Below are 24,936 nucleotides of genomic sequence, written 5' to 3' on the forward strand. Positions count from 1 at the left end.
CATTTTTTATTTTTGTGTTTATTTTTGAGTCTCTCTCTATAGCCCTGGATGTCATGGAATTCACTATGTAGACCAGGCTGGCCTCGAACATAGCAACCTCCACTCTATAAAAAGAAAAACATCCCAGATTCCAGGCATTTAAAGTGTTTTAAGCCACTGCAACATTTCATTGCATCCATTGGCTCTATATATAGTCTCCAAGGTCACTAAATCCTGGCATGCTCCAAATTACATGGGAGAGATGGAAATGCCTGTGTTCTCTTCTTGGGTGCAATATCTTGCACTTTTTAGTTAACGTTCTACCCAGGAATCTTTGCATAAGGCTTCACAAGAGCTATATGCCAGTGTGAACTCAATTTATAGTTGTGAAAAAATATACATTGAAAAACATCGCCCAGGGCTGGTAAGATGGCTCAGTGGTTAAGAGCACTGACTGCTCTTCCAGAGGTCATGAGTTCAAATCCCAGCAACCACATGGTGACTCACAACCATCTGCAATGATATCTGATGCCCTCTTGTGGGGTGTCTGAAGACAGCTACAGTGTACTCACATATAATAAATAAATAAATAAATAAATAAATAAATAAATAAATAAATAAATACATAGTTTTTTAAAAAAAGAAAAACATCTCCCCTCCTTGCCCCCAAGTAAGTAAGGATATGGAGTTAATAAAAGAAGAAAAGGGCGGTAAGACAACCACACCCAGATGTGTCTTTGGGGCCTCGAGTTCTACCACCAGACATCTTGACATAAAAAGTAGAAATTATTTTTAGATAGAAAATAGTTATGGTCATTTCTATCCATGTTATGGCTCTGGACCCATGATTACTAACTTTTTTAGTTTTTAAATTATGAATCCTTTTGATAGCCAAATAAAACTAAAGACCTTTTTTATAGCTTATAAATTTGAGAAGTTCATGGACACACCTCTTCCCCTGAGGGACCTTCATAAGGAAGAAAGGAAGAACACACAGATGAATGCTTTCTCTTTGAGCATGGCGTCCTGCCTCTCTAGAGGAGACCATCACTTCTTTCCTCCCATATTTACAGCATGAGTGGTCAATTTCATTCCTGAACCAAGTTGTTCCCACTGGTCCAGGGCTTTCTCTCCATTCTTTTATCAGCACCTGACCTGAGTAGCTTCTCATTTTCTATGTCCCATCCTAGTGGAAGGGTTAAAAAGTGTTAAATGTAAGTGGAGTCATTCATATCACTAATATCATAAATGTAAATATATTAAGGATCTCACACCAAATATTAGCAATAACACTTCCTGGGGCTATTGATAAGGCCTCCCACAAAGTGACAGGACAGAAAAGTAATACAGGGGACTTATAAAATCAATGGCTGCACTATCTCACATTTAATAAGTGATTCATAGACTTATCTAGAGAATGCAGAGAGGGAAAGAATATGTCACTCTAGAGTTTAGTGATCACTTTCTTTCCATTGGGTCTTATGGATTTGTATGGCTTCAAATAAGGACCAGATTGGAGTAAGAAATACATATTTAATATCGTAAGCAAAATACTAGTTTGGTTTTGCTCACTAAGCCTTTTTAAGTTTTGCACACATGCCTCTGGTAGTATATTCTTGCAGTATTTTTGACCCAGCACCCACCATGCCATATTACAGCCAGTCACATGGCAGTCTCCTGGAAGAAGACAATGAGTTAGAACCAAGGCAAGACAGGACAGGCAAGACCCACTGCTTCTGTGGGTCCAGCAGAAAGGAGATAAAAGTTCCAGTGTGGAAAAGGCTACTGGAATTCTGCAGATGTGTAATGACTATTAAACAAAATGTCCAAGGATGGTAGGTTACAGAGATAAGTCAAACAGAAATCTTAGGTCCTGTCCATGAGATGTTGCAGTGGTAACCCTAAGCTAAACTCTAACCCACACCATTATGGATTTTTTTCCAAGTCATAATTTTAGCACATTTTGAGCTATGGAAATACATATTCTTGGATGTATTCACTCCTGTCCCTCTTTCTTACACCAGCCTCTTCAGACATGTGTGTTTCCATCTTCAAGACACAAAAGTGTGATCTCTGGGGCTCTGACTAGACTGATCCTGAGCCCAGGATATTAGAACATTATCTGTAAGCAGAACCAAGAGGAGTCCTCAGTAGTACCTTCTGACTCTAGACCGAATACAATTTACTCTCAACTCATTTCTCTGGTTCTCACAATGGGTAGGGGAGGAGAAAGCTAAGGTTTGCTGTCTACAGGTGTGTCTCCTTTGGCCATTAGATCAAAGTTAGAAAGAGTTACTCCAACAAAACAGTCTTTGTCCATAGTGGAACCTCCTCAAGAAGAACAAGAGTAATTCTCAGTCCTAGCATTCGTGTGTTGAGTTTTAAACCCCATAAGAAAAATCACCCAAAAATAGTAACTACACTATCATCTTCAGAAATGCTAAGAATTGCAAGTGCTCAAAATTGTTAGCACTATCCTCCAGTAAATTAGCAGATTTAAAATCAAACATTGCCCTGCCTTATGTGTCCTACTGGGGCATTCAAGCTATTTATGAGTTGAGTTTATAAGCTTCTAGAGTAACTTTGTGGCTGGGATTAAATTCTGAATGTTTTAGCTGGTTTGTCTACTCTTGGTGTCTAAACTGTATGTCATGTAGCAATTAAAGTGCTAACTTGTCTTTCTTTTTGTTTAAAAAAAAGAGAATGATGTCTTTCTCAGCTGGCTTCTCTTCTTCACTCTTTCGTCTCTGGTTGACTGGAAACCTGCCTTTCCTGCCTTCATTTCTCCCTCTTCTCCCAGACTGGGTCTTTCTCTAACATGTAGTCTGGTCAGGTAATTCCATTTATATTTTCTCTTTGACTTGAAAATACTGACTTACAATGTGAATGTTGATATTTTCTTAAAACACCTTATTTAAACCCCTTAAGTGATCTTGAAAGATTCATCAACACTATTTCAAGGAAATGCAATCCACTTTCTCATGTAGAAACACTCATGTGAAAGAAAAACATGTCATCTATGAATCAAATAAATAAATGATTATACCTACTTTTTAGAGGTCTGTCAGCATCTTCCTTATTATAGTTGCCAACATTTTTAAGTCTTCTAGACAATTTGTCAACTTTTACCCACGTTGGCAAATGTTGTGGAATTCTTTTTTTTTTTTCTAATATGATTTGTTGCCTAAGGTTTCCAAGTTAAACAGGTATAGCTTTCTAATAGAATGTTGGGAACTCATGCCACAGGCCCATAAACTCAAAGTATGACAAATCTTCACATGGAATTATTTAACACTGCATGTTTAGTGTTAAGATGCCAGTACTCTGTGTTAGAAATATGTTCGTCAAAACTGGTATCCCTGGAAAACTACAGTTTCTAGCCCTGCCTTCCTAATGAGAGAAGGCATTGCCAAAGTAAGCACTACTATTTCATTAAAACACATTCATTTTCTCCAAGCTCTCTTGTGCCAAGTACTAATATAAGCAAACACTAGAAGAAAAGTAAATGAAACAGAAATTTGGACCCTTATACAAATGAAATTAATTATGAACTAGCAAACAAGAACTCAAAGCTATTTAACTACTATGGGTCATATTAGGATTCATACATGTTCTTAACATACATCAACTGCCCACTCTTCTCAGGGTTACCATTTGTGACAGACGTTTATTTTTTGTGGGGCTAGTGTCTACTAATCCACTCCTGGATTACACACTTGGCCATCAAGAAACACAGGAGGAGTTTAGCATCTTCATTCAGGTCGCAGGACCCTAAGATAATGATCCTGCATGGGAAAGTTGTTAGGGGATGAATAGAACACTACAGGGAATGAGCCAGGGAGATGGTGGCCAGCTAAGAAGATGTTCGTGAGATCAGCAGCACAGGGGCTATGAGAATTTAATTCCATGCAGATAGTACCAAAGATCAGATGCTTCCAAGTGTGCTCCCTGAAGCCTGAGTGGGCCTGAGAAGCACGATGAACTTCCAGCCTGCCTCTTGGGAAAGCAATCTGGACGTCCGTAGCTGGAGAATGATTAGTTATTGAAGGACCCAGATGCTGTATGTGTTGCCAGCCCATTCTCATGAAACAGGCCAAGGTCTGTCCATAGTCAGGGAACAGCTTCTTTCATTTGGGACCTTTGGTGCAAGGTGTACTGAACACCGTGTCAATCTGAACAAATGGTAGATGTGGTGGCTAGCTTACTTATATTAATAGTCACTTGTCTTATGATTTCTGCTTTCTTTTCATTAGGACCTGAGGCCAGGAGATGTATCTGGCAAGCGGAACCTCTGGGAAAAGCAATCTGTGGATAAGGTCACTTCCCCTACTAAGGTAATATACTGGGGGAATCGTGTGTCAGAGCCTGGGGTCAAATGAGAAATATTCCTGACTCATAAATCTATACTTAGATGACCATCAGTTTCTAAAAGTCCCATGTGTAGCCCAAAGAAAGGACAATTTACAAAGCCGTTGGAACTCCAGGTCTGTCAGGCTTACAACATAAATGGCTTAAAGTCATAGAGTGATTTCCAGTAAGACAACTCCTAAATAGTTGTCACAATTGTGGAAAAATCTAGCCAAGAGGGTCATATGTGATAACCATGGTCTATCTTTCTATACAAGGCCCTTGACTGGCTACACAGTTATTTTAGGGAAAACAAAACTCTTAGGAGAAATTATGTGACTCCTTCATTGGCACCATTTCTAGAACTGTCCTAAGAGACATTTCCATAGCCTCAGATTCCGGATAGCTATGGCAAAAAATTTAAATAGACAAAATATGCTACCCTGTAAAAACCAGTGACTAAGGATGCTTGGTCTTGTAGGAAAAGGGTTTGTGCACATTTCAGAAACATACTCTGTGTGGTATTTTAACAGATGCTCAGGGAAGAAACAGTACTGCTGGCTGTATAAGGAGCTAATTCCTGATTGTGGCCTTCCCCATTTCAAGAAACAGAGCCAGCCTTGTCCTTTAAAGGGAGAAAACTCAGAAAGAGACCTCAGAGATCAGTAATCAGTACAGTGAGAACAGTCTGCTTTCCAGTAATGCAGAGCCCTAGGGATCGATAGGGATAGAGACTTCTTCAGCAAACTCCAGACTAATGAGCTTCCTGAAGGCAGCTAGAAGACCACCGAGATCCACCTTCATGAGGGAATGAGGCCTCCTTTCCCATGTTTTGTCCTCTCTTGGATCAGGACAGCTGCCTGAATCTGCCACTCCGTCTTCTCAGTTATACAGTACTCTTTCTGTCCAATGACGTCTACTAGCCCAGCCGCTCTATTTGAAATAACTTCAAACAATTCTATTATTCAAATGATTGCTAGCTAAATATGCTAAAAAAAAAAAGTACCTAGTGATGATCACCATTGTCAACAACTAACACTCAGGGAGTAGCTACTATTTGCCAGGCACCGTTACTGTCTCATGTGATCCCCCATCAACGAGTAGAGGTAAGGAGTAGGATTATTACCATTTTATAGCTGGAGAAAATGAGGCACGGAGAGATTAAACAACTTTTATAAAGAAACACATCTCACAAGTAGCCAAACCTACATTGAGGGGCTGGAGAGATGGCTCAGTGGTTAAGAGCATTTGTTGTTCTTGCCCATGTCATGGGTTCAATTCATAGCACTCAAATGGCAGTTCACAACCCTCTGTAACTATATTACCAGGGGATCCAACACCTTCTTCTGGCCTCCAAGGCCACTAGCCATGCACATGAGACACAATTATATATACAGTCAAAATGCAGATATAAAAAGAATATAATTTTTTTAATGTTCAAGAACATCCCTACACTAATACTTGTTCTACTCTGACCCTACATTCTTTACTGTTACTCATATTTATTTTAAGAATGTACATTTAGCAAAAAATGTAATGTTTTTAAAATTCCCTTCATAATTTTCTATTGGTGACAAGGGAAGAATGATATATATATATTTTTTTTTAAGCACAAAGAATGAACTGTGGGCCTGAGACTTTAAAATCCTGGTAACATAGCTATATCTTCCAAAGTAGTGGTCCGAGTATTATGATACTTCCTTTCTGAGTAGGTGGTGTTGACCATCCACTACCACAGGTATCAGGTCCCTGTGGTCACATTAGGGCTATGGAAGGTAAAACAAAAGCACTTGGAATATTGGAACTAAGAGGACACCTCTCACACAAGACAGCATGGAGGACGTACCTGGGGTTGTGCTACAGGAAAAGGCTGCTTTTCCTGACCCTTGCCTTCCTCACTAGTCTACCACTGGTCTCTCACGGTGGTTACAGTCAAACCACCCAACCTAGCCGAGGTAATGAGCCAGCAGGTCAGGGATCCCTGCTCCAAAGCCCCGAGCTCCCTACTTACTGTATGGCCACTCCCTTGAAATGAAAATGCACCATACTTTGAAAATGTAAGTTATCACACATTACTATGTGTGATATTAGACCCTCAGTAGGCACTTTTAGCAGTTGGCTGAAGGGGAAATGGAGTAGGAATGGACTAAGGTCAGATAAGTCTCAGGGATCAGTACGTAGGGATAAAGAAAATAGGTGACTAGGGGTAAACGGGAGAAAGGGGATGATGCCCTCTGTCCCAGTGTTGATGTGGCCTTGACTGGGCTTTTCAGTAGTGTGGAACACTAGAAATTCCCAGTCCTTACTGTAGAGCTTAAAATCCATCTTGACTTTGAGTGCTGTGAGCAAAGATGAAGGTCAAGGTAGGAAAGGAACCTCGAGGAAAAAGTAAAGAGTGAAGAGTCTTGGAGCGAAAGGTCACACTTGAACAGAATGCCAGCAGCAGCCTTCCCTTTCGTGTCATTTAGATTTATTCCTATTGTACCATGAGCCCACAAAACACCATGTGCTGCCAGTTTAAAGTTCTCTTCTCTCAGCAGGTCTGAAACAATCGGAGAAAGAACCCAACTGCAAGCCGTCTTGCTGGGCCAGCTCAGTTGGAGAGGGCTAATCGCTCTGTTTATATTTATGTTTTCCAATATCCCAGTAAATCCATGTATATGCTCACTATATTTAATAACCACAACTAGAGATCTCCATGGTCAAAGTACTGCCTTTGCAGAGGAGCCTGTTTCTAAAGAAACCCATGCTGTGAAGTAAACTCGCTACTGTCATATGAACAGTGACACCAACCACATCGGAAGTCAACAAAAGGAAGTAGAACTTAAGAGTGTCTGAGGAATGTATGCAGTATCTAGGGGGGGAAATGACCCGTAGGCTTTGTTTTGTCTCAGTACAGACATCATGTTTCTGCACTTTAGACTAAAGCATGGAAGAAATTATCTAAGTAGGCAATCAAAACTCTCTGAAAATAATCCACTTCAGATCTGATATAGGGCAGTGATGATTGTCTCATTAAAAAAAGAAGATGTTCTGTTGAGATATTGCTTTTTTTCTATGCTGATTCATACCTAAATTGGGTGATTATTTTAGCTGACAGTGGTACTGATTTTTTTTTTCAGGTTAGTTGCTTTGTGGATTTCTTTGGTAGCGACAGTAGACTGAAACACATTTAGATAACCCAACTATGTAATGTATGTGCATACGTGTATACAGACACACTAATGGTAGATTGCTCTTTCATGTGCTAGACTATTATATTTCATAGTATTTCCTTGTAACTAACCAATATCACAGCTTTTGAAGATTAAAAATCACAATAGTATATTAATATTTCATATTTGCCAGTAGAAACATGGAAGTTAGGTATAGATATGTTTTCAATGTCCAATGACTTATAAGAAAAAAAAATTGGAAAAAAAGAGCTTACAGGTGTCAAAATTAGTTGAAACTTCTTATAAGACATAGTATTTCGTTTGTAACTGAGGGCAGTCTTGAAGTCCAGTGTGAATTTTATTAAGTCTACCATCTGGACAAAGCTCAAATCCTGCTTATTTGTGACCGTGAAGTTTGTCCCCTCCCCCCCCAAAAAGTTGACCTGCATGATATCTAAGATGTCTCCTTTCTCTACCACTTAGAGCCAAACATTTTGGTGACTAATGCACAAATTAGAATTCATGTAGATGTCTAAAGAAAGACCAACTTTGCTCATGTAGAAGCAGGCAGGTAAAGCGAGCAAAAGCATGGCAGTCCTACACTTACGGACTCACGCTCTTTAAATTAAAATGTTCTGCCTTTATTGGTACTGTCATAAGTTGATAATATCTTGAAATCTGAAAAATATATGTAAATTTTAATAGTTTTACTCCCCCCCCACCAAGGGTCTTTAGGGACTCATCATTCAGATACCAGATCCTGTTTCAGCTTATGACTTTCTTCTTCCCAATAGATAAAAGGAAAGTACTCTAGCATCTTACAAAAATGTTCTTATCTAGAACATTTTGTGCATACAGTGTCATTGTACAAACTCATACCTCAGCTGACTTAACCAAAATTATCTTAGTCTCCATTCCTTCCACAGTAGGAGAGCCTCTAAAATTTCCAATCCACAACTTTCTTTTCAAGAGGAAAGGGTTAGCTTGAGGAGCAACCACAGCCTTGAAAAGTCTATTTTTTCCCATGAATTAGTAAGAGTTAGTTGGATTCCCTAGCTTTTTGCAAACTTGGGCCAAAGGAAGGAAAGCCACTAAGACTACACAAGTCATCTACCCATGACAGAGTAGACACAGGTCTATGACACGATGAATAGGATGCACATGGCACACCCATGGAAATGACTTCCATCATTGGGGTAAAACGGATCAAAGCAGACGCTGAGGGGCCATGGTCGAGTTAACAAAGGCCTTCTCCAGCTATCTCACAGGCTTTCTGTGTGTTGTGTTTGCTTTTAAGAAAGTTCAGAGTCGCGAAATGACTGTTTTGATCCTTTTATTCCAATATTTGGATGACAATGAGTTTTAGGGTAGAATTTTCTCCATTTGGATTTAATCTTTGAAGAAGCAAATTCCTCATTTACTTGTTTGATTACAGCTCTCTGTTATCTGTAAGAGAGGAAACTGCAAGCTGACTAGCGTGTTCTGTGAATCTGCCATCGTTAAAAACGTTGCAACACTTAATATTTCTCACTGATAAATGATCGCTGCAATAAAAAAAATATATTGTGAAAATGCATCCACAATAAATGGAATTCTTCCAGCCGTCTCTGCCTCATGCATGCGTTGGCGTTCTTCTGTGAGAAGTGTCTATAATAACAAAGAGGATGGCAAGGCGCTTGTACTTCACATTGACGGTTGGTTTCACTCTATAAAGGAAAACAAAACAAAACAAAAACATTTTGAGACAGGATTTCATGTAGCCCAGGCTGGCCTGGAACTCATGATGAAGCCAAGAATGACCTTTGACTCCTGTCCCTCCTGTCCCTCCTGTCCCTCCTGTCCCTCCTGTCCCTCCAGCCCTCACCTCTCAAGTGCTGAGAGTACAAGCGATTGTTAGCATGGTTGCCACAGTTCAGATTTAAAACACTTCTTACTATGGGGGCTTTTCTAACCAAATGTTCAAAAGTACTCAGAAGTGAACAACTGACAGAACATTTTAAAATTTCTCCTTCAAAATAAAAGTAAAGGCTAGGTCTGGCAGCACGAGGTTGTGATCTGGGTGCTTGCTCGGGAGGCTGGAAGAGGCATGGGTTTTTGTTCTAGTATTGTTCCCAGCTTTCTACAGTCTGTGTGTAGCCTGTGTGATGCTCAACCATCCCAGCTCCACAGAGAATGCTGACCATTTACTTCATTCCACTTCAGACTTAATAGCAGAACTTTGCCGTGGCGTGTTTTTAAGGGACACTTAATATATTTTGTAAAATCTGAACATCATAGGTCCGGATGGGCCCTGAGAGCCTGCATTTCAAACGATTCTGCGGTGTCTCTGCTGTTCTGCAGACCATGCTTTGAGAACCCAGCTCTTCATCTCCTTCCTTCTCCTTTCCTGTCTCTCCTCCTCCTCTTTCCCCCAGAACGTGTGCTTCAAACACTGTCCGTGAAAACAAATGATAGCACTTACTAGGACCAACCCTTAAGCTCAGAACACTGTCATATAAGAAAACTGTGGTATGGAATTTTATTTCAGGCCACTCACCTTGGTACTGTAGTTTCAAAATCTACACTTAATCTGCTATGCCATTGATTCTCAAAATGGAGGCAAAAATCTTGAAATAACGAAAGAGTGAGTTAGCTGCTGAGTAGAACAATCTCAAGATGTGAGCCTGGAGACACTGTGAAAGGTTTGGCTCTTAGCGCAAGGAAGATACAGACAGGTATTTGTCTAGCCTCTGGCTCCGGGTTCCTAGAATGGCTTCATCAATTAAATTGTATGAAAAGACCTCAAAGTCCCCATGATAACTAACTTCTATGATGTCATAAAGAATGAATGCTCTGGTCACCTTGTTTCCTTATCTAGACGTCTGTTTAATAAATTCCAAGTGGCAAATTATTCAAAATAAGTTATATTCCTAACATAACTTACACTTTTGCCACTTTACCAAGATGACATTTTGCTCCTGATTGTCTACGTCAGTGACTGTACCTTTGGGGATAATTCAGGTAAGTATTTACGTATTCTTTTTCTCTTTTCTTTTTTTTTTTTTTAAGCATTGTGATTCCTACTGTCAAGTGAAAGAAGAGGGAATTACTGCAGGCTCCATCTGCCTCCTAAAAAGTTGAAACTGGTTATATGAATCTGTCTAGTAGCTTTCACTGGTGGGCTCCCAGAGAGGGGAGCACAACTCAGTGCATCTTTGAGACGCTTACTTCAGGCCTTATTTTCATTTTAACTTAAGAACAAAGAATTCAAATTCCAGTGTGTCCTCCAGACTGAAATCAAAATCTAAAAAAAAAAAAAAAAAAACCTTTAAAATTAAAAATGGAAAGTCCATGAGGGTTGGAGAGATGGCTCAGAGGTTAAGCCTCTGTCTGCTCCTCCAGAAATCCTAAATTCAATTCCCAGCCAGTGGCTCATAACCATCTATACCGAGATCTGGTGCCCTCTTCTGGCCTGAAGGCATACATGCAGGCAGAATGCTGTATGTATGTATAGATAGATGATAGATAGATAGATGATAGATAGATAGATAAATAGATAGATAGATAGATAGATAGATAGATCTAAAAAAGAAGAAGAAAAAGGAAGGAAGGAAGGAAGGAAGGAAGGAAGGAAGGAAGGAAGGAAGGAAAAGAAAGAGAGAAAGAAAGCCAGCCCAGGAGATGGTTCAGGGGGAAAAGGCACTTACTACCATTCCTGACAACCTGAGTTCAATTCCCAGGGCCCATGTAAAGGAAGAACAGACTCAGTACCTCTAGTTGTCTTCTGACCTCCACACGTGAACTATAGTATGCATGCGCCCATAAATGCAATACAAATAATGTTTTAAAGCTCATTTTTAAACGTGTAAAGCAGAGGCTTCAAAGGCTATTTTTAATTTAGATGGAGGAGAGGGAATTCCTTATGATATGTCTTTAAAATGACACTGACCCCAGCCAGCGCTTCTCCCGTGGCCTCAGCACTGGCTGTGTTTCCACTCCATCAAGCTCTTCTCTAGTCAACCATGTGGTTTATTCTCCTGTTCAGATGCTACCTGAGAGAGAGCTTCTCTGGCCACCCCACCTTAATTAAAGAACTACACTGCCAAGATACACACCCCCAGCAGGTGCTCAGCTTTCTTTCCCTCCATAGCAACTTTCACCTGCATGGTTCTGTTACTGTTTTCTCCCAGTAGGATGCAATCTCCATGAAAAACTGTTCTGCAGTAGCCTTCCACAGCCAATAGTCTCTGATGTAAACTAACCAGCAAAGGTCAGGGAAGAATGAATGAATGAACGTGACTTTTCAAAGCTTTGCTGAATTTCTAAGTAATTCTCTTATGCACTAATAGCATTCTTCTCTATAAATATTTAACATATGTTAATATACATAGTTGAGCTGAACATACATACATACATATATACCATACATACATACACAATACATACATGATTTAAGTCCTATCTTTGCCTCTTCCATGCCTGGCTGGGTTGTTTCTCAGAGCCTCATCTTGTGCACCTGACACCCTATGGCCTTTATCCAAGAGTAAAGACCAACAGGAAAAAAACAAAATAGATTCCATATATAAAGACTGGCTTGGCCTATTTACTGTTTCCAATAGCACAATATAGCCAATTGGATAAGTTTTAAGAAAAGAAGCTTAGCTATGATTCTAGTGACTCAAGTCAAGGGAACACATTTGGTAATGGACTTGCAGGCAGATTTCTGAGGGACCAAATGGTACCCCTTAGCAGAAACAGGGAGTGGGTATCCTCTGCTCTGCAAGTGTTGGCTAACAAAGAATTTCTAAGCTGATGGCATTTTTGAGAATTTACCCTCATATAACCATGACTCCTGTGCAGAACACAACTCAATCTTTTGACTTCAAGTACAATTACTTCATTTTTTTATTGGATGTTTTATTTACATGTCATATGTTATCCCCTTACCCCATTCCCCCCACACACCCAGGAATCCCCTATTCCCTCACTCCTCCTCCTGCTTCTCTGTGGATGTGCCCCTACCTACCCCCCCCACTACCACCTCCCCACCCTTAAATTCCTACCCACTGGGGTGTCCAGCCTTCATGAGACCAAGGATCTCTGCTCCCACCTATGCCCAACAGGGCCCTCCACCCTTACATACATAACTGGAGCCATGGATCCCTCCCTAAGTGCTCCCAGGCTGGTGGTTTAGACTCTTGGAGCTCTGGTTGGTTCGTATTGTTGCGCTCCTCATGGGGCTGCAAACCCTTTCAGCTCCAACAGTCTTCACTCTAACTCCTCCATTGGGAACCCCATGATCAGTTCAATGGTTAGCTGTGAGCATCCACCTCTGTATATGTCAGGCTCTGGCAGACCTCTAAGGAGACAGTTATATCAGCCTCCTGTCAGCATACACTTCCTGGCATCCACATCAGCATCTATCTTTGGTGACTGCACAAGGGATGGATACCCAGGTGGAACAGTCTCTAGACGGCCCCTTCTTCAGTTTCTGTCCCATGCTTTGTCTCTATATTTGCTCCCTTGAGTATTTTGTTACTCCTTCTAAGAAGGACCGAAGCACCCCCACTTGGTCTTCCTTCTTCATGAGCTTCATGTGGCCTGTGTGTTGAATCTTGGGTAATTCAAGGTTCTGGGCTAATATCCAATAGTCAGTGAGTGAATACCATGTATGTTCTTTTGTGATTGGCTTACCTCACTCAGGATGATATTTTCTAGTTCCATCCATTTACCTAGGAATTTCTCGAATTCATTGTTTTTAATAGCTGAGTAGTACTCCATTGTGCAAATGTACCACATTTTTTGTATCCATTCCTCAGTTGAAGGACATCTGGGTTCTTTCCAGCTTCTGGCTATTATAAATAAGGCTGCTGTGAACATAGTGGAGCATGTGTCCTTGTTATATGTTGGAGCATCTTCTGGGTGTATGCCCAGGAATGGTATAGCTTGGTCCTCAGGTAATGCTATGTCCAATTTTCTGAGGAACCGCCAGACTGATTAGTCCAGAAAATTAGCTGCCCATGGTCATCGGGTTGTTAAAAGTCAAGTGAGCATCCAGACACAGCCTTAAACAGTATGTTCTACTACCTTCTCTGCGCAGGTACCTCGCAAACAAATTGCTGTCACTCGAAACAAACTGCTGTCGCGGCTTTCCCCAGTGGTAAAGTCCCTCCAGCCTGCAACGCTCAAACCTCTCCAAACCCTAAACCAAGCCCGGAGTTCCCATCATCCCCTGGCATCACTTTCTCCCACCAAAATCTCACCACTTCCAAAGCTGCCGCTAGGGGGAAAACTAGAAAAGCTTCCCGAAGTCTCGCGAGAATACAGCCGTTGCCCCGGCAACAAGCGGCCTGCTCTCCTAGGAGAGCGTGGCTGCGGCCGCTGAGTTACGATGGTGTTTCCTCTGGCCCTGTCGTCGCCCGGTGCCTGAGGGACATCCTAAAGTACTCTCCCGGCAGGGGTGGGACGACTGGCAGGCTTGAAGAGGCCGAGGGAGCGAGGCGGGTGGCGGACGCGCCGCTCAGGCAGGGGAGCGCGGGATATGCGCCCCTCGGCGCGGGGCGGCGCGCGGCCCGCGTGAGTGAGGAGGCTCCGCGCGGGTCGGGCTCCGGGAGAAGGCCTGGCGCGGCCGCACGCCCCTCGCTCGCCGCTTCAGGCCTGGACCGGCGTCCGCGGGCTTCCAGCGCCCAGCGCTAGCCCGTCTCGTCCGCGCACGTAAGGAGCCGCCGCCGGACGCCCGGCCGGTTGTTCTAGTTTCGAGCTGTCATCCGGGGCTGAAGCGTTGGTCTCCGCCCTGAGATGTCACCTAGAAACAGCTCTCTCGGTTGCAGGTGTTGTTTATGATGAAGCTTCGCGAGGCCTTCTGTGCAGTCCGCGCCCCAGAACACGCTCTTCTGTAGACGTAAACCCGGGGCTGTGAAAGGTTTTTTTGTCGGTGATGTGCAGTCCACGATCCTAAAGTCTCACTTTTAGAGAGAACATAAACCGGTAGTTGTAAAATTGGTAAATTCTTTTGGTATCCTCCAAAGTGTAAAAGCTTGGCAAGGATTTATTTCACTGCAAATAAGAAAAGAGGACACGTACACTTAAAACTGTATTATCCCCAAAGACACAGTCACTGGCGTGTGTGTCAGGAGGAAAATACCATTTTAGTACTTCAGGCTTGCATAGAAGTGACAGTGATCCTCTCCAGCAGGACCTTCTGGTAGCTATTTCAATGCAAATGATGTCGTTGAATTTAGAAGTTAAATAATACAGTAATGACCAAAGTTAAACAGGAACTTCAATTAGAGACACTGAAAGTTGGGTCAACTGAAAGTTATATAGGAAGGGGAAAGTTTTTACATTATTGCTATTTTACATTATTGCCTGAATAATTATAACTTTTCTTGTGTAATTCTTAATGCTTGAGGACAACCCTGACTTACTATTGCAGTGTAGTGTTTAGTTAAATATAAAGTGTAAATGGTCTGGCTATATAGTGTGAACTTTTTTCAACCAAGTTATTTACATGATTTGTCTTTTTTTTCTTTCAACAGACTTTTTAGTTTTATTTTTGTTCATAAAACATACTGAGGTGATAGATTTACCCCCTCCATCTCTTCCAAGATTCACCTCCCCAATCCATACCCACTCATTTTAAATTTATTTAATTAAAATGTTATTACATCATTTACCCCCGTCCAACCCTCAGATTCATAGCCTTTTTCGAATTATTATCATTATGTGTGTTTAAATAAATATATAAATGCAACTTGCAGAAGTCTGTTGAATGTTGCTTCTGTGTATATATTTTTAGGGCTGAACACTTGGCATTGGATATCCATTTAGGAAGCTTACTTTGTAGTAGTGGATAGTTTCTTAAAATCTTTGAAATTGAAATTAATTTCCTGAATCCTTACTAGTTTAGTTTTCAAAGATGTGTCACTGTTAATTAAATACAACTGTAGTATTCATTTAATATAGAACATGCACACCTTTGCTTTTAAAAAAAGCTGTTAAATAATTTCCTTAGAAATTTTACAGCCTACCCACATAATAAAAAGAAATTTTAAGGAAGACATTAGAAGACATGTCAGAAGATTCAGAAGAGGAAGACTATTCAGATAGAAGTATCAGTGATGATGACGATGAATTGGTATGTCTTTCTCTTTTACTTTACATAATTTGAGGTAAAATGTATATAAAGCTTATATTCCCAATTAAAACATTGTAGAATTAATTTGATGTAAAAATAAAATGGATGATGTCCGTTTTGTCATGGAAATTAGAAAATAACTGAAAAACGAATTGTGTAATATGCCCTATTTAGAAAGAAAGAAAAAGAATTGATTTTTCTTGAAGAGGCTATCAACTTGAAAGTGGGGAGGGGGAATGGGAGCAGCAAAATGATCTAATTCTAGTTCAATTAAAAACATTTCCTAAAATGGGAAAGAAAGGATTTCTTGAGAAAATTTTGGGTAAGATTGTTCTGGATTTTATTTAAATGTGTGTATGTCATATTGGGAATTTATTTTTACAGTCATATCTACTTCCTTATGTGCTAATTCTGTTGCAACATAATATGCACCATACTCAAACCCCTAGTGCTCCAGCCAGGTTTCCTATACATGTGACTCTCCAGTACCAGAAGGAAAGGATGTGGGGAGTAGAAAAAGGAAGAGGCAGGATATAGTGTTTGAAAATATTGTGTCTATTCTTATATCCTGTTCTAAGAGATTTCTTTTAAAAGTATAAATTACAATATGTTTAAAGTTCTAAAATCTCTCCAAAACAATACATACTTGTCTAAATTTCTCTAAGTCCGAAACTTTCTGTATTCTTATTCGCCAGTTGTTTCCCCAAGTGTTCCAAGAACTTTTAAACTTTATTCCTTCTCTGTAGTCTTTATGGCCATACCCTATTGTCTTAGTTAGGGTTTTACTGCTGTAAACAGACACCATGAACAAGGACAACATTTAATTGGGACTGGCTTACAGGTTCAGAGGTTCAGTCCATTATCATCAAGGCAAGAGCATGGCAGTGTTCAGGCTGGCATGATGTGGGAGGAGAGTTCTACATCTCTTTCCAAAGGCAAACAGGAGAAGACTGACTTCCAGGCAGCTGGGAAAAGAGTCTTAAAGCCCAAGCCCACAGTGACACACTTCCTCTAACAAGGCCACACCTAATAGTGCCACTCCCTGAGCCAAACATTTTCAAACCACCACCCCTGTGGAAGAGGAAGAATAAAGATGCAAATGTTCAGGTTCCCTTGTACTGGAGCTACTGCTTTTAGGCCAGTAGCCCAAATAACCATGAAGTCTGCCATTCATTAAAGATTAAAGACAATCACAAGTAGTAAGGCAGATGTTAAATAAAACCCTGGATTTTGATATTATTGATTCTTAAATTTTAAAATTCTTTTGTTTCAGGATGAGGATTCATTCATGAAATTTGTAAGTGATGATATTCATCGGTGTACACTACTAGCAGGTTTGAACTCGTCTATGTGTATTTTCCTCCCTTTTTATTGTGAAACTTTTAGTGGATAAAAAGTAAGAAGGAAACTGAAAAAATGCAGATTTAGTAAAATAGTGATTATTCTGGGAGAAAGAAATATAACCACTTTGGAGTTTAAACTTTTCAGGACAGTTTTAAATAAACCAGGTTAATATTAGAGAGTAATGAATGAAAGTAGTAGTTCCTTTGTGAAGGACTCTTTAACCTTTTCATTTTATTCAAAAAAGGACCCTTTTTTAAAGACATAAATGCATATGAAATATATATATTCCGTGATTTATTGTTGCATAAATAGCTTTTAATAAGGTTATTTATTTGCAAATATTTATATATGTGGGGGGCATCTGGATGTATACTATACTTTTAAAAATGTACATATTTACAGTTGTGCTGTCAAATCAAATTCTAAAATATTTCCAGTAAATATTTACATGTCTAACACAGTCCAATGCTGATGTTAAAGCCTTTTTACTTGTCTTTGTTACTACTGTCCTAAAACAAACCACTTTTAAGATAATTGTTCTTCTTAAATTCATGTGTCATCATTAGGGTTTCTGTTGCTGTGACACAATACCATGACCAAACGCAGCTTGAGAAGGAAAGGGTTTGTTTCATCTTTTATTATTGGTCATCCTCAATTACTAAGTGAAGTCAGGGAGGAACTCGAGGAACTGAGCTGGAGGCAGTAACCAGAGCAGAAGCCATGGAGGAATGCTGCTTACTGGCTTGCTGAGCTCGCTCTCTTACACCACCTAGGACCACTTACCCAGTCATGGCAACTCCACCAGTAAGCTGTGCCCGCTTACATCAATCGTTATCAAGAAAATGCTCCACAGACTTGCTTACTTACCAGTGTTGTGGAGGCATTTTCTCGGGACTCCATCTTCCTATATATGCCTAGGTTTATGTTGAGTTGTCAAAAAACATCCAGCATAGTGCGTATCTTTCTAGAATTTTCTCTTAACAAGTATATATATATATATATATATATATGTGTGTGTGTGTGTGTGTGTGTGTGTCTGTGTGTGTGTCTGTGTGTTTATGTGTGTTTATGTGTATATACATATATATGTAGTATATGTGCATATGTAAAGTATATATGTGTGTATAGGTATATATACAAATATCTATACGAGTAGCTGTTCTGTGGACACTTCCCTGCTGCCTGATGTTTGTTTGTTTGTTTGTTTCAGCTTTGCCATCTAATGGAAGGAGGATGGGATGTAACCCCTTGTTTTAACTGATATATTGCTAGAGAAATTGAGAGTTGTTTTTGAAGGCTTATTATCTATTTATAGTCCTGTTTATGAGTTTTCCATTCATGGCAATTCTTTGATTTTTGCTTATGTTGATTCCATCACTTAAAATTATTTTTTGATGTGGTTGGGTTTATTAGTATTCATTTATGGTTCTTCATTTTTGCCTTATTGAAATTACAAAGACCTCTATCCCAAGGTCATGGGTATACTCATCAAAAAAAAATTTAAGTACTTCTCTATGTTAATCTGAATTTTGATATTTAGTTTCTGTCATGAGTAGGTTATATCTTCTAATTTTTAAATAGCTACAGTGTCATTTGGTAATCTGTGGCATTACTGTTGAAATTTATCCATTTTTGTCACTAATTCAAAAATGTCACCTTTATCATTGACATATTAATTTTATCATGTGCTAAATCCCATTGAATCAAAAGTTAGAAACAATCTGAATATCCAACAATAGGAAATTTATTAAATAAATCACAACACATTGTGTTCAAGGCATATATTGTACTATGTACTTTAGGGAAAGCTTTTATAATTGAAGATATAATCAATAAAGAGCCACAAGTAAATTCTGATAGCCTTATCAAAATAATTCTAAAGTACCAATGTAGATATTTATCTGTGACACATATTAAATAAAGTCACAGTCATATGTTTAAGGTGATCCAATCTGGGTAAAGCCTGTTAAAATGTAGCTTTGACACATTTAAGGAGTTGATTTGAACAACAACAGTTCCCAAATTGGGTGCTTAAAACTGGGAGAGAGTTTGGGAACACCCCCTGAGCCCACATGAGAAGAAGACTTAGAGAGTGCATGCATAAACAAGGCAAAGGAAAGATTTGAATGTTTACAGTGGAATAGAGAACTTACTTGGATCCCAGTGGAAGTTCCTATAAAGTTAGTTCATATAAAGAAGGGAAATAAACTTATAAGGAATTTCTTATCAAACTGATGCCATACAATTAACACTGACAGAGGAAGGGTCATGTACTGCTGTCTTAGTTAGGATTTTACTGCTGTGAACAGACACCATGACCAAGGCAACTTTTATAAGGACAACATTTAATTGGTCAGCTTACGGGTTCAGAGGTTCAGTCCATTATCATCAAGGTGGGAACATGGCAGCATCCAGGCAGGCATGGTGCAGGAGGAGCTGAGAGTTCTACATCTTCACCTGAAGGCTGTTATGAGAAGATTGACTTACAGGAAACTAGGACTAGAGTATTAAAGCCCACAACCACAGTGACACACCTACTCCAACAAGGCCACACCTCCTAATAGTGTTATTCTCTGGGCCAAGCATATACAAACCATCACATTCTACTCCCTGGCACCTATAGGCTTGTTCAAGGCTGTGGGGGCTGTGATGGTTTGTATATGCCTATAATAACTGTGTGAACCGCACTCCTGGGATTGGGTCACACAGTAAAATCTTGTGACTAGGAGATCACTAGCAACCTTTAGGAATACAGTTTCAGTAAGTGGTGAAGTGGATATATTTAGTTCATTGGGCAATTTGTATGGTTAAGGAGCCATATAGAGAGCTTGGGAAAATAGATCATTGGGTGAAGTGCTTGCCTCACAAACATGAGAACATGAATTCAAGCAATAACAATGTCTGCATGGTGGCTTGTACTTATAATCCCAGCACTGGAGATGTCTATCAGACAGGAAGATCTGTAGGGATCATTGGATAGCCAATCCAGCTTGAGCCAGTAAGAGACCCTCTCTCAATGGAGGTAGTGTTCTTGAGGATGATGACACCAAAGGTTGCCCTCTGGCCTCTGCAGGCTCTTTCTCTCTCTCTCTCTCTCTCTCTCTCTCTGTGTGTGTGTGTGTGTGTGTGTGTGTGTGTGTGTGTGTGTGTGTGTGTGTGTATGTGTATGTGTGTATGCACGCGCGTCAAATTTAGATGATTTGCTAGGGAAGCTGCAAGAAACAGACATTTTGTAAGTATTGGTAAGAAATCATTGTAAAAAATATTACATAGGTCATCAAACATTTTTAGCTGTTATGAAGATCAGTTGTTACAAAATTTTATTTAGATATTCATTATATCCTAAATTATTAAATAGTTAAAATGATATCTATAAATATGCATAAATTAAGTAGGTTAAAAGGAAAAGAAGAAGTATATGATACATGTTGGAATTGGTGTTTTTTTTCTGGTCACTCACGACTGTGAATATTTTTTTCAGCGGATTCTATTGGTGACCCATTCTTCCCTCGGACTACACAGATTTTATTAGAGTATCAGCTAGGAAGATGGATACCACGCCTTCGCGAACCACGAGATTTGTATGGTGTCTCTTCTTCTGGTCCGCTGAGCCCAACACGGTGGCCATACCACTGTGAGGTCATTGATGAAAAAGTCCAGCATATTGGTATGTTTTTAGAAGTTTGGAGGATTCAGACATTAGCAAACATCAATCTTGATGTTAATGAGGATATTGATGATGTAGCAACTGCATTCCAGAAGTATAACATAAGCCATGTGTATAAATAAAAATGTCCTACTAGCTATATAAGCTTAAAATTGGAATTAATTTTAAAATATATTCTATTTAATTAAACTATATCAGATATTTCACTTTCTTTTTACACAAAGTCATCCAAATCTGGTGTGCATTTTATACTTACAGACATCTCAGCTCAGATTATTCACACCTCACTGTGCTTAAATAGAAAGATTTAAAATGTATGCCAGAGCTGGGCTTAGTGGTACATGTCTGTCATTCTGCACACAGGAGGCTGTCAGAGGATTGCATGTTCTAGCTAACCTGGGCTCTATATCACCTGATCCTGTTTCTTTCCTTTTTTTATTGGATATTTTATTTATTTACATTTCAAATGTTATCCCCTTCTCTGGTTTCCCCTCCACAAACTCCTTATCCCCTCCCACCCCCCCCCCGCTTCTATTAGGGTGATCACCCACTCCCACTTCACCACCCTGGCATTCCCTTACACTGGGGCATCGAACCTTCACAGAACCAAGGGCCTCCCCTCCTATTGATGCCAGATAAGACCATCCTCCGCTACATATGCAGCTGGAGCCATGGGTCCCTCCATGTATACACTTTGATTGGTGCTTTAGTCCCTGGGAACTCTGGGGGGTCTGGTTGATTGATAGTGTTGTTCTTCAATATGAGGTTGTATACCCCTTCAGCTCCTTCAGTCCTTTCTCTAACTCGTCCATTGGGGTCCTCATGCTCAGTCCAGTGGTTGACTGTGAGTATCTGCCTCTGTATTTGTCAGACTCTGGCAGAGCCTCTCGGAGGACAGCTATAACAGGCTCCTGTCAGCAAGCACTTCTTGGCATCTACAATAGAATTTTGGTTTGGTATCTATATATGGGATAGATCCCCAGGTAGGACAGTCTCTGGATGGCCTTTCCTTTAGTCTCTGTTCTATACTTTGTCCCTGTATTTCCTCCAGATCCTGTTTGAAATAAACAAAACTCTCATATCTATACTAGCTTTGGACAATTCCAAAAGACATGACTATCACAGCCAGATACACTGGGTCTATGGCAAAGTGTCAGAGTACTCATGAACTACAGTTGTACTCATTTCTGGCCCCCAGACTCGTCTTCATTCCCTTTGTCTCTGGCTTTTTCTTTACCACTTACTGTTTCTTTTCTTCGGTAGACCTGGATGGGCTGTAGAAGACCTGTTAAAAGTGAGGTTTTGTTGCTGTTTCTTTGTGTGCATTCTCAAGTTTGTTTTCTACTATACTAGAAAGAGCCCATAGACTTGTCTGTAGACAAAGACAGTGGACATAGAGACAGTCAAAAACATCTCCACTGCTGTACACCTTCTGCTGTGTTCTTCCGTTGTTGATTGTAGAGCCCACATATGCTATTACCATGTAGAACTCTAATAAAACACTCGTGAGTGGATAAATCAAAAGCAGTCTGTACTTACTACAGTGCCTACTGAAGTTAAATGCCACTCAGGAGTTCTTAAAAACTAAATTTTCTTCTTACATAATCTAGATCTAGATAAGTAAGTAGAGCAAGACAGTCAACAGAGAGGGGCACAGAGAAGCAAAAGCAATCGTGGTTTTCCTTATAGAGAAGGATGCCAAATTTTAGGTCTAGAAATACATTAAGAATTCATGCTTACTAGTCTAAGCACCACTTACTTACAGACATGGCTTCAGTGTATCTTTAGGATGTCTCCTGCTTGCCTTTCAGCTCTATCATCCTACCCATCCTCTAATGGCTCCTTCTTTTTGTTCATATGCAGGGAAAGAAATACAGAAAGCAAACAGAAACAAAACAAAAACCACCAGCATGCACTAAATCTTAACTTCATGAAGTCATGTTTAATGCCTTGCTTCTGTTTCATTACCCCATTTTTGTAGCTGTGTCAGAGAGAAGGGAAATGAAGTGGAAAAGAAACACCCCTCCTGTTTCTCCTGTGGGCTCTGTCTCTGTTCTCTTCTGTGGGAATGGTGAGAGTATGAGAGCTGAAGAGACCCAAAGAGAAGAGTGAAATAAGGCCGCAGTGTATCCCTGCTTCCCAGTGCTCCTCTACCTCATGCTGGTTCCACTTAGCAACTTTCCCTCTTTCTAGCCGGAAGTGACAGCTCACTTTCACGTCCTTGGTGCATCCTGTTCCTGTGTTTCCAGCTCTTATTCTCTACCTTCATCTGGCCTTGGTGATTAACATCAGTGCCTCAGGATAGAGAAACTCACCATTCTGTTACAGTCAGTTTTATGCTTTCAGATAAGAACAGTTCTATTTCTGGCTTCTACTAATTCTGAATATATTTTTTCTTACCAAACTCCTGTTTTGAAGAATAGTTGAATTCTCTGGTGCCATATTTACATGGTAAATAGACTTGGAGCTTTATAAGCCCGGCTTCCATCCTGAATGAAGGTGTGGATACTCTGTGGTACAGTACAGATGTAGACTTTCTCAGCATTGGTTTCCCAAGACCCCCAGAGTCATGAAGCAAACTTCAAAGCTACTAGTGACATTTGGGGGCTGTGCCATGTTGTTGTTAAGTCTGTGTCCTACAATATTTGCAGGCTGTGCAGGTTATTAAACTGCAACATCCATATATCCTTTATGTGGGAAAAATTGAAATTTGCTCCCAGGTGTCTTTGACAGCTTTCCGTACTTGCTACTATTTCAAAAAGTCTGTTTTCCATGGTTTTGCACATTCTTTGAAATTGCTTTTTTAAAATAAGTTTAAATATTTGACAGAACATAGAAGACTAAACAGAGCTCTGCTTGTAGATCACTTTTATTTAAAGCCAGAGGAGAGTGCAACAAAACTAAGAGCCTCCTGCAAATACTGGAGCCCAGAAGACATCCAGGTACAAGCTCCCCAGAGTCTTAATTCACACTTGTGTGCACATGCATACACACACACACACACAGAGAGAGAGAGAGAGAGAGAGAGAGAGAGAGAGAGAGAGAGATTTCTTTTCCTTAAAACATTAACATCTATGCAGTGAATCTCTCTGCCTCAGAAACTAAGGCAAATCACAACTAAGTTTTTGTGCCTCTGCTGTCAGGTCGTTAAAACAGCTTGGTTTACTGTACTGCCAAATGAAGATCATCAGTTTATAAAGGTTTTGGGGTTACCAGAGCAGTCTAAACCCTTAAACTGTTCATATACTAATCTTACTATCCTTTTCTTAGCCAAGAGTCAAAGCTAGACATCCAGTGTGCCATGTAGATAAAAACAGAGCTTTCCTCTAGCCCAGGTGTATATACAATTGTCTGTTGTGAAAGTCTTTCCGTATTAGCTCGTAGACACCATTTTTTATGGTTGTTACATTAGATTTCATTAAGTAAATGACCCATAATCTAATTGGTACCTCTTAATGGGTTTTAAAACCAGGGCTTAAAACATCACAAAACTTGATTTCAAAATAAACTATGAGGTTACAATAAATAAAACAACATGGTAGAACTGTGCAAGGCCCCAAGTTTGATAACTACAAAACAAACTGGATAGTACAGTCAGAGTCAGACACACAGACTAGGGGGATCACTGATATGTTCTAGTAATCCATCTATTTACAACCAGCTGAAGGTTTTGTGTTTGTTTTTGTGTTTGTGTGTTTGTTTTTAGCAAAGGCACCAAGAACACACTGAACGGGGAAAATGATCTTTTATGTTAAAGGTACTTAGAAAATTGAAACTATGGATAGAGCTACAAAGATGATGGCAGTGTAGACAGAGACAGAAGTACAGACACTGATACAAATATAGACAGATACAGGTATGAGGGATACAATTCTTTATTCTTCATCTAGTTTGTTGTTCAGGTACCCTCCTCCCATCTCCAAGAGGATACCCTCACCCCTAACCCCACCCCCACTCTCACCCCACCAGACCTTCCCACTCCCTGGGCCTCCAGTCTCTTGAGGACCTGGCAGTCCTCTGCTGTATATGTGTTGGGGGCCTCATATCAGCTGGTGTATGCTACCTGGTTGGTGGCTCGGTGTCTGAGACATTCCAGGGTCCAGGTTAGTTGAGACTGCTGGTCCTCCTGCAGGGTCACCTTCCTCCTCAGCTTCTTCCAACTTTTCCCTAATTCAACCACAGGAGCTTCTGTCCACTGGTTGGGTGTAAATATCTGCATCTGACTCAGCTGCTTGTTGGGCAGTCATGATAGGCCCCTGTATGTAAGCACACCATAGCATCAGTAATAGTGTCAGGCCTTGGGACAGGATCCCAATTTGGGCCTGTCA

General features: G+C 40.2%; 2 protein-coding genes across 17 annotated transcripts in view; both read left to right on the plus strand.

Annotated features, from left to right (window-relative positions):
- Cald1 (caldesmon 1) overlaps positions 1–9,096 on the plus strand; it is a 179,865-nt gene extending 170,769 nt beyond the window's left edge. For 5 of the 6 annotated variants that reach the window (XM_028768348.1, XM_028768345.1, XM_028768346.1 and 2 more), the window contains 2 exons: positions 4,233–4,313; positions 6,864–9,096. In XM_028768348.1, coding sequence (XP_028624181.1) covers positions 4,233–4,313; positions 6,864–6,872 — 90 coding nt within the window. In that variant the 3' untranslated portion in view covers positions 6,873–9,096. The remainder of the gene's footprint in view (positions 1–4,232; positions 4,314–6,863) is intronic. The other variant, XM_028768344.1, reaches the window with a different exon arrangement.
- A 4,738-nt stretch (positions 9,097–13,834) lies between these two features.
- Positions 13,835–24,936, plus strand: part of Agbl3 (ATP/GTP binding protein like 3) — a 67,591-nt gene continuing 56,489 nt past the window's right edge. For 9 of the 11 annotated variants that reach the window (XR_003711521.1, XR_003711523.1, XM_028768358.1 and 6 more), the window contains exons 1-3: positions 14,235–15,597; positions 16,871–16,931; positions 20,423–20,608. Coding sequence is in view for 8 of the 11 variants with exons in the window: in XM_028768358.1 (XP_028624191.1) it covers positions 15,532–15,597; positions 16,871–16,931; positions 20,423–20,608 (313 nt within the window). In the remaining 3 variants the exon portion in view is untranslated. Of the gene's footprint in view, positions 15,598–16,870; positions 16,932–20,422; positions 20,803–24,936 lie in introns of those variants that run through there. The other 2 variants (XM_028768356.1, XR_003711522.1) reach the window with 2 other exon arrangements.

The sequence above is a fragment of the Grammomys surdaster genome, unplaced genomic scaffold (genome assembly GCF_004785775.1).
Source record: "Grammomys surdaster isolate TR1022 unplaced genomic scaffold, NIH_TR_1.0 186, whole genome shotgun sequence".
Classification (NCBI taxonomy): domain Eukaryota; kingdom Metazoa; phylum Chordata; class Mammalia; order Rodentia; family Muridae; genus Grammomys; species Grammomys surdaster.